The 10,887-nt window shown below is 28.0% G+C and overlaps 1 protein-coding gene across 3 annotated transcripts in view; it reads right to left on the reverse strand.

Moving 5' to 3' along the window:
- LOC117172661 (L-threonine ammonia-lyase) overlaps positions 1 to 10,887 on the reverse strand; it is a 65,100-nt gene that overhangs the window by 5,079 nt on the left and 49,134 nt on the right. For all 3 annotated transcript variants that reach the window (XM_033360786.1, XM_033360785.1, XM_033360787.1), the window contains one exon: positions 4,750 to 5,042. In XM_033360786.1, coding sequence (XP_033216677.1) covers positions 4,750 to 5,042 — 293 coding nt within the window. The remainder of the gene's footprint in view (positions 1 to 4,749; positions 5,043 to 10,887) is intronic.

The raw sequence follows: 10,887 nt of genomic DNA on the forward strand, positions 1-10,887 counted from the left end.
TAACGTTACCAACTTAGATAAAATTAAGTACTTTAACAAAGTTTGTGAATTTTGCAAAATATCCCCGTGCAAAGGTACTGTTTAACAATAAGTTTGAAAATCATTTCCATATTTCAGACTCACACTCTTTCCCCTATCAGCTTTCTTTCTCCTTTCCATAAAGTTCTTTTTCCCCCTTGAAATCTTAATTATTTTATTAAAAATATACTTATTTTGTTTAAAAGTCATCGTTATTAATCAAAATTTCAACCACTTAGTTGAAAGTTGAACTGCTTTGATAAAAAGTATTTTTTATTGAAGATTGACGTTCATTGGTTTTTATCTTATTTATAAATGTAACTATTTTGTTGAAAATTCATAGTCTTTGGTTGAATTGAATAGTTGTATTTCATTTTAATTAAAACTTTTGTTCAAAAATTAACTATTGCATGTTTTTTCGAGAATTCATCTTTTCGTTCAAAAATCAGCCTATACGAGGTATGGGTATTAAATAACCGAACTGCTGTTATAACTTTTTTCATTCGTCACCAACTACAGTCGAATTTTTTTCACCTTTAATGTACTCCCATTGGCGACCTCAACACCGCTTCATACGAGTCTTTCATTGGTTGAAGCAGTGTTGGAAGCCCACTTCTGTCAGCTGGTTCAAAATCTCCACCGCTTTTGATTTAACTGCTTCCACACTTTCAAATCTTCTCACCTTCACTGCCGACTTGACTTTGCGAAATAAGAAAATGTCTCAGGGGGCAAGGTCAGGTGAGTAGGGAGGATGGTCCAACACAGTGATGCCATTTTCTGATTCATTTTCTGACACGCTCTCGAAGGACAGTAAGAACCTCGATGTAATAATGCTGATTAATGGTCCGACCCTCAGGAATCCAGTGAACGTAAATGATGCCTCGAATATTAAAAACCACAATCATCATTGCTTTGAATTTGGATTTGCTCATCTTGGCTTTTTTCGTCCTTGGGGATTTCGGGCTCTTCCAATGCATGGATTGGCGTTTTGTTTCGGGGTCATAGGTAAAAAACCACGATTCGTCACAAGTGATCACTGTCTCCAAGAAGTCTGGATCGATGTCGATGTTGTTTAAAATGTCAGCGCAAATGTTCATTCGTGATTCCTTTTGCTTGTGAGTGAGGAGTTTCGGCACCATTTTTGCGCAAACTTTCCGCATGTTGAAGGAATCATACAAAATCTGGGCGGAGACATTCCTTGTCGATTCCTGTGATTTCAACAACTGCTCGAATGCTTAAACGAGGATCTTTGTAGATAATTTCACCGATTTTTTGAATGTTTTCATCAGCTTGTAACGTTTTGGGCCGTCCGGGCGAGGATCATCTTCGGTCGTTTCACGTCCCTCTTTGAACCGTACACTTCTTTAAATATTGCATAAGCTTCGGTAAACGATTTTCAATTTTAACAAGAAACTTGACATTCACCCGTTGCTCCTTCTGAACACTCTACATTTTTTCGGCGCGTCACTGGTGCGTAGACTGATTTATACGACTGCTACAGTCAAACCAAGCGACTTGCTGGCTTGACCAGTGAGCTCAGAGTGGAGGAAGTGTCACGTGACAAAGTTAGACTAAAACTTTTCGTCGCATAAATGCAACACATTGGCAGCAAGATAAGTTCGGTTATTTAATAGCCACACCTCGTATTTATAACTTTTTTCTATTGATTGATAATTTTGTTTTTGACTGAAAATTTAGCTATCCCATTTTTGGTTTAAAATAATATTTGAAATTCAACGTTGATCTTTTCTAGTTAAAAATCGTAATATATGGTTAGAAACTCACGTATCTTGTTAAAGATTCGATCATTCTGTGAAAAGTTCAATTATTTTGTTTAATAGATCTTTTTGTTGAACATTCATATTTTCGGGTTGAAAATTCAACTTTTTGTAGAAAATTAATATATTTTGATAACAATTCATCTTTTTAAGTGGACGACTAATTTTCTGTATAAATATTTATCTTTTTGTAGGAGGGTTAAACTATTTTGTGAAAAAATATTCTTTTTTGGTTCAATTCAACTTTTTGAAATTTTATGCGAAAAATTAGGTTTTTCAACTAAGAATTCTCTTATTCCACGTTTGGTTTAAAACCTACCTATTTCATTTGAAAATTCAACTCATTGGCTGAAAAACTCACATAGTTTGTTAACAATTTAATATTTCGGTAAAAAATTAAACTATTTCTTTCAAAGTAACTTTTTTGTTTTAAAAATTTCGTTAATAATTCATATTGAACAAAAAATTAACCGGTTAAAAATACATACAAAAATATAAAAACTTATCTTTTTAAGTTTAAAATGTAACTATTTGGTTAAAAATTATTTTTTTTTATTTAAATACATATTTCTTACTCAAAATTCATCTTTTTGGGTATACTCGTAAAAGTATACTGTTTCTGAAAACATTCGACCTTTTAGCTTAAAAATTAACTCTATTTTTGAAAAGTCCTCTTTTACGGTAAAAAAATTAATTTTCTTGATTGAAAATTTATCTTTATTGGCTAAAAATTTACTACCATTACTCGGTTTGTAGTTACGCTATTTAAAACATTTTCATTCCTTGTTAGTCCAAAGGTTCAGCATATTAGCTTAAAATAGAAGTGTTTTGTAGAAAATTCGTCTTTATGGCTTCAAAATACGACAATTTTGTTGAAAGTGAACTTTTTTGTTGACAATTCATATTTTTGGTTAAACATTAAAATGTTACGTTGAAAATTAAACTATTTTTAAGAAAATTTAAATATTTGGTAAAAAATAAAATTTTCCGTTTAAAAACCGTATTTACGAGTCGATAATTTGACTTTCTTGTAGATAATTCGTTTTTTTGGCTCTAAAATCCAAGAAAATTGCTGAAAATAACAGTATTTTATTAAAAACACGTCTTATAAAAAATATTTTTTAGTTGAAAACTCATCTAATTGATATAAAATTTATCTTCCTTGATTAAAAATTATTCTATTTTGTTAATTTTCTTTTTTTTTCGTTAAATTCAACTGGTTAAAAATTTGTCTTTTCATAGAAAAGTCATCTATCTTAGTTGGAAAAAAACTTTATTTAAATAAAAATTCGCCTTCTTGGCTTGAAAATTCATCAGTTTTAGGACGAACTTCAACCTTATTTGTTAAAATTTTTTTGTTTATTTAGATAAAAATTAGTCCTTCGTGATTGAAAATTCGTCAATTACACAGCCACATAAAAAAAAGTGTGCGGATCTGGTAACAAGACTCACGTACTCCTATGGATTTTGGGGCGCTGAATTCAAATTCGGTATCAAAAATCACCCATCACGTCATGGTTGAGCCATAACCTCAAAAAATGACGAAAAATCATGCACTGAGGCAAATAAATTTCAAAATAATGCCAGTGATGCAAATTTTCACTTCAAAAACATGTCGACAACTTTGAAGGATCAACCCTTGCCTGATATCAACTTATTTAACATAACTTTACCCAACCGAACCTGACCTCATCTAACCTGAATTAACAGAAATTTATTGAACTACACCTAAAGCCCTGGAAGCATATTTTCCCAGTAGCAAATGTGTGCTACATCGAATGGCTCAACTCGAGCCTAAGCTAGAAATAAATCTAACCTAGCCTAACCTAACCTAACCTCACGAAACACAATTAAACTGATTGTGTTGTCCCGTTGTGTGTGCGGTACCGTTTGAATCAGCTTGGGGTTAACCTGCAAAGAGGGCAAACCTATCCTAACCTAAAAAACCTGACCTAACCTAACCTAACTTAACTTCACGTAACACAATTACACTCATTGTGTTGTCCCGTTGTGTTTGCGGTACCGTTTCATTCAGCTTCGGCTTAACCTACATAGAGGTTTAACCTATCCTAACCTAACAAAACCTGACCTAACCTAACCTAGCCGAATGAAATTCAACCGCACGTGTAGCTATGTAAGCGTACGGTTCTCAGTCTTAAATGTGTGCTATATTTAATAGGTTAACTCGATCTTAACCTACAAATAAATCTAGCTTAACGGAACCTAACGACATTTTGCTTAACGCAACACAACTTAACTTAAGTGTTCCCGTTGTAACACAATAAAATTCATTTCATTGTACTACAGGTGATTAAAAATTTAGACGCACATTACTCATTTCAAGAAACGTATAACTACAAATAGAATTGACCCTATTTCAATTAACCTGACAATGTTTGTATTAATTAAAATGTAGAACTGTAACTTAAACATGCAAATGAATAAGAGTTTTATTCAAAAAATTTTTCTCCCTGCTTTTCTTAAACTTAAGGGATATATTTATACTATCGTGTTTATTTATACTATATTTATTTACGTGTAGTTCAATAAATTTCTGTTAATTCAGTTTAGGTGAGGTCAGATTCTGTTATGTAAAGTTATGTTAAATAAGTTGATATCAGGCAAGGGTTGATCCTTCACAGTTGTCGACATGTTTTTAAAGTGAAAATTTGCATCACTGGCATTATTTTGAAATTTATTTGCCTCAGTGCATGATTTTTCGTCATTTTTTGAGGTTATGGCTCGACCATGAGGTGATGGGTGATTTTTGATACCGAAGTTAAATTCAGCGCCCCAAAATCCATAAGAATACGTGTGTCTTGTTACCAGATCCGCACACTTTTTTTTTGCGTGGCTTTGTTATGATTCGTCGTGAAGAACTTATTTTTGATATTTCAGATTAAATTATTGATGCTCAATGAATACTTATCCATTAATTGATAGTGATAAAAACCTTTTTCCTTTTAGTTCATCAAGTTGTCCAGAAAGAATGGCAGCCAATCCTGTAGCACCAGCACCTTCCACAATACACTTTTCATTCTCGACTAATCTGAGAATTGCTATAGCTATCCACTCTTCTTTAACAACCACCAATTTGTCGATTAAGGGATTAGCTGTTGCAAAAGCATTATATCCCACCATGGGAACTGCTAAACCATCAGCCAAAGTTGAGTGAATGGATGTGAATATTGGCCTTCCATTTTCGCGAGCCAAATAGAAACTAGGACATCGTTCAGACTCCACGCCCTTAAAATTGATGAGGGAAAAATTAGTGAATAGGATATTATCATTTGTGATTTCCAATTTATAAATAAATCAATAAATTATTTATTTTTTTTCTTGAAAAATTATTATCGATTCTTCTCAGCAAGTTCACGGGCATCCTTTAATCACTTGCCACGCTCGTCCTATTCCTAGACCAAGTAAGACATGTCAATAAACAATCACAAAAAGAAGAATACAAGCTGCTTTTTTTATTCTGATTTAAAATTCCCGCCAAGAACGATGCGATGTTTACCGACAGTGCATTTTTGGTAGTACGATTAAGTACGGCTGAGCTATCAGCGCCAACAGCTGTTATTCGGCTTCCTGCTCAATTCACGTTGTTACTACACCTCAATTATCTCATTTTTTAGAAGTATAAGCTAAACATTATTTGTGTGTGTGTGTGTGTGTGTGTGTGTGTGTATGTCGGTTAAGCATGTTTTTTTAGAATCTGCACTAAGAAAAAAATATTTTCAAATCAATGAAAAAACAGTCAAACTCGAAAATAACGCCACCAGGATATATTCCTTCCGAGAAATGATGCCGCGCGACCGATTTTTAATTTTTTTTTAAATTAGAGCTTATGAAATTTCTAACAAAGTTGTCGTGTCATATTTTTTAAAAAGTTGTTTAATTTTTTTTGTTTAACAATGAAATTTTGTTTTATTTTTCGAAGATTTCATTTTGTGGGAATTTATCCAATTTATGCAAAAATATACAGAATTAGTTGAGAAACTTGTATTGAATGATATCCAGTAGTATCAGATATTTAAAAAATTGTTTACAATTTTTATAAACAAATTAGGCAAAAAAAGTTAGATTGTCAGTAAAAATGATATATAGCTACTTGAGATGTCTGTTTTTGAGTGGAAATCTGAAGAAAAAAATCGATATGACTAATTAAAAATAGAGACCATTTGTTAATTATTTATACAAATTTGATAAATAAGTGAATAAATTCGTCTTTTTGCAAGTAGATTTGATTCATTTTTATAACAGAAACAATACCTCTAAATATAATACTTGGTTACGAAAAAATTATTTCTATTTGTTTACTAAAATTCATTTTTTTGCAATTTTCCAACATACAGATTTTATTTTTTCAGAGAAATAAACTCCTAATGCCTTGCCAGCAGCTCCCTATAATTATTTTTTATAATTAATAAACAATTAGTGATTTTTTTTGAAGAGTGTAATAAGCAAATGCATAATTTGTTCATGTTTTAGTAGATAAATTTAGTTTCTTTAACACAATTAAATGTACATAACCAATAAGCCTTTACTGTAATATTTTCCTGTTATACAAGAATTCATAATCTTCAAACAAATTAAATAAACAAATTCCTCTAAGACCGTTTTTAATGGAAACACCATGTTTTTTTTTTATGAAATCGACTTAAATTTTTAAGCAAGGTCTCTCTGTTATGATAATGTATTATCCGGCAGGACATTTTTATTATTTTTACCATTATTTATAAAAATCAGCCGAAATTATATAAAATATATTTAAAAAATCCTCAGTTCATGAATGTTTCCCCAAATAAAATTGTGTTTCTATAACATATTTATCCACCCGCAATTCAGTATTAATTCTTTCGGTTAGAAACTCTCGATTTCATAAAAACAATATGGCGTTTCCATTAAAAACGGCCTCAGAATAATTTGTTTATTAAATTTGTTTATAATTGATGAAGTCTTGTCTAACAGCAAAATTTCATAGTAAAGACCCATTAATTATACATATTTAATTGATTCCGTTAAGGAAACTAAATTTATCTACTAAAACATAGTCAAATTATGGATTTATTCATCACATTTTTTGGCAACAATTACTAATTGTTTAGTATTAATAAAAAATAACTATATAGAGCTACTAGAAATATTTTGGGAATTTATTTTACTAAAATAAAATCTATATGTTAAAAAATAACAAAACAATGCGTTTTTAAAATTTAATTTGTTTAAGAAAATATAAATGATTTTTTTATCACCAAGTATCATATCAAGAGATATTTTTAACATATCTAAAGTTGATTAAAAAAAATGAATTCCTTTCACTGAAAAATGACAATATTATGCATTTGTTAATTAATTTCGTTCAAAAAAATAACACTAATTGTCTGAAATCAATTAATCGCACAAAAAGCTATACGCAAGATATTTATTGTACTTTCTGTTAAAAAACCTAACAAATCTGTTTGAAAATGATGAGCTTAAGCATCTGTTCATAAAATTTGCTTAAATTACTAACAAAGGGTCTTATTTTTTTATAAGTCATATCCAAATTTTTTCTTCTTCAGATTTTCACTTAAAAACACAAATCTGCAATAGCTATATATCTTTTCAACTGAAAATCTAAATTTTGTTCATTAATTTTTTTATAAAAATTGTAAACACTTTTTTAAATATCTGATACTGCTGGATATCATTTAAGACGAGTTTCCCCACTAATTCTTTGTACTTTCGCATAAATTAGATAAACTCTTACAAAATGGCATTTTCGATTTTTTTTAAATGAGTTGTTACAGTTAAATAAAAAAAATGGAAAAACTTTCTTTAAAACCATGCCCTGATAACTTTGTTAGAAATTTCATAAGCTTTATTTTTAAAAAACTCCACGGACACCTGATTTGTTCACAATCTATTACCAGAAATACAAGATTCAAAGAAGGAAAATATTCATTCAAATATAAAATACATTCGTTTTCCAGAAATCAAATCTAAATATTTGATACCTTTATATAACCTTCGACAAAAACTTCTTTGTTTTCTCATATTTTTATATACATTACATTCTTAATTACACTCTATAAATTATTCTGAACTAAACGAATTGTCGACTTTAGTTAGGCAACACTTATTATTTATAACTAAAGAGAAACGCGATTTATTAAAATGTCTGACGGCATTTATCCGCCACTTTCGAACTTAGAAAAAAGATTCTTGAAACTCGATTAAACATAGTTAACTGACATCAAATTGAATCAATATTTTAGAAACATTTTTTTTTCAAGTTTTTAAGGTGCTTGATTTTTTATTTATTTTTTTTTTTTTGAAGTAATGAAAATGTTCAAATCTTAAATCTTAGGAATTTTTAAAAACTTTTTTCTTTTGTAAATATAAATGTAATACGGCATAATAACATTGATGAACATTTCAAACGGAAATTGATTATAGTTCAAATTGGTAGATGTAAACAATCCTTCTTGAGAATGAGAATTAAATAGAGGATTAATAAATGTCAGGCAATTTTTCGATACAAATAATTTACATTACAAATTTTTGCTGAATTGATAATTGAAAAAATTAATTACGGATAAGAAATATACAATGTTAGAAAATTTAAAAAAGCACAAATTTTTCGAATTTCTTTTATGCATTGATGCAAGCTAAGTAGTAAAATGTGCTCCATTTATTTTAATTATTTTTATTTTAAATTTTCACTTAAATATTTAATCTAATTATTTATTCGGTAATGACTTGTGAAAAATGAATAATATATTTTTTGTTTAGTCCTTACATAATTCTTAACATTTTCGATTTGTGCATATTAAATTATATTTATATTTAGTTTATCACTAATAAATAATATTACCATAATTATTATATTTTAGTTATATAAAACTGTAAATTAGATAAAATTGTCTATCATAATTTATTTTTTTTAATATTAAAATTTACTATATAAATATTATATTTTATATAATTATATTAAAGCCATGATTTTTTAAAACTTTTTTTTAAATCAAAAATTACATTCACACGAAACGTGATATCAAGTTGAAAATTTAGGAAATTAATTGAGAAGCACTAATAAGTAACAATTTTTTTTTCCTTTCTTATAATGATAAAAATTTAGGACCAGACGAAAGCTTCTTTGTGCTTCTAAATTACTTTTCAAACTGGATATAGCGTTTTGTGGGAACATAAGTTGGATTTGACATTTTTTGAGGCTACGCTCACCTGACCTTAACAATTCGGGTTTTGAGAAAATTTTTGATAATTTTTTCTTAATACTATGCAAATTTTCAAACAAAGTTTTCAATTCAGAAAAATATATTTTTTAAATATTACTATTTTAAATTAAAAAAAGTATTCTATAAATTTTTAAATACTTGAACTCTAAAAAATCTTTTTTATTTTATTCTAAATAAATAAATTATATTTAACAGAAATTTTTTTTTCAATTTTTCAATTTGGGGATTTTTCTGGTTCGGTTATTTTATAATTCAGCTGTTTTTAGTCGGTAAGTTTGTTCTTCGGGATTTCAATTCAATTTGATGGTGCTCAAAATTTTTTGGATCATTTAACACTATATTATTTTAGCCCAATTGAATACGCTTATAAATCATCAAAAATATTTTATAGACTGAAACGGTTTAATAATTTTACTCTATAAATTAAAAAGATAATTTGTCAAATCGAAAGTATATTTGGCACTTTAAATAAAAAATTTCTCGAAATAAATCTACAATTAATTTTCTTAACTGTTTAGTTATATATTGTATTTTTTGGTTGAAAACTTAACAATTTTTTGAAAAGGCATCCTTTTCAGTTGCAAATTCAACTGTTTTTGCTTTTTAAAAATTCGTCTTTTTAGGTTAAAAATTCAGAAGTTTTCGTAAAAAATTAGCCTGTTGTTTAAATTCATATACTGTTGCTAAAAATCAACTAAAATATTGTTTGGATAAATAATTTTCTGCAAATATGTCTTTTTGATATAAAACTTTATCTTTTTCAGTAGAAATATTGCATCTTTCTTAAAGAAAGTAAAATTTACATTTTTCTTGGACAAAATTGCAATTGTTTGATTTAAAATGTAAGAATCTTGTTAAAAAGGCATACTTGTTCTTTAAAAATTCGACTATTTGGCAGAAAATTAATTCAATGTTTACAATTCCTATTTTGTATTAAAATATTGATTTTGCAAGAAACTTCATCTTTCTTGAACTAAAATGTAATTGTTCGAAAGAAACTGCAAACTCTTTTTTAAAGTTTCTCTTTTTGATTTTATGATTCACCTGCCTTAACAGAAATTACATCTTTCTTCGGTAAAAATACAACTATTTGGTTGAAAATTCAACAATTTTGTTGAAAAGACATCCTTTTCGCTTAAAAATCCTTCTGTTTTATTTTGGAAATTTAACTATTTCGTAGAAAATCCACTTGTTGTTTGAATTTAATATTTTAGTGTTGAAAAGAGATCTGAAATATTTCCTGGGTGAAAATTGCAATACTTTTTTAAACAATTTAAATTTTTTAAATTCAAAATTCATCTGTTTTAGTACAACTTTGATCTTTCTTGGATAAAAATGGAACTGATTGGTAGAGAATTCGACTAATTTATTAAATATTCATCCTTTTTAGTTATAAATTCGTCTTTTTGGATAAAGTTTTCAATTTTTTTCGTACAATATTTCTTAACTGAAAATTCCACTATTTTTTTGGAAATTTATCTTTTTAATTAAAAAATTTATCTGTTTTAGTAGAAATATCGTTTTTTCTACTAAAATGCCAATTTTTGTTTTAAAATTATTCATTTTTGCTTGAGTATTCAAATATTGTGTTTGAATGATTTGGTTGAATTTCTTTGTTAAGAAGCAAATTTTTTTCTAGAAGATTTATATTTTTAGTTCAATATTCATCTCTTTGGTTAAAAGTTATAAGTATTTTTTTTAATTATCTTTTTTAATTGATAATTCTTATTTTTTGATAAAAAAACTAATTTTCTTTGTGTAGAATTTCATTTTTGTTGCCCAAAAATGCTTCAATTTCGTGAAATGTATCAATGTATAAATATTTTGATACAATACGGTTTTTTACATGG

This window comes from Belonocnema kinseyi, chromosome 5 (genome assembly GCF_010883055.1).
Source record: "Belonocnema kinseyi isolate 2016_QV_RU_SX_M_011 chromosome 5, B_treatae_v1, whole genome shotgun sequence".
NCBI lineage: Eukaryota > Metazoa > Arthropoda > Insecta > Hymenoptera > Cynipidae > Belonocnema > Belonocnema kinseyi.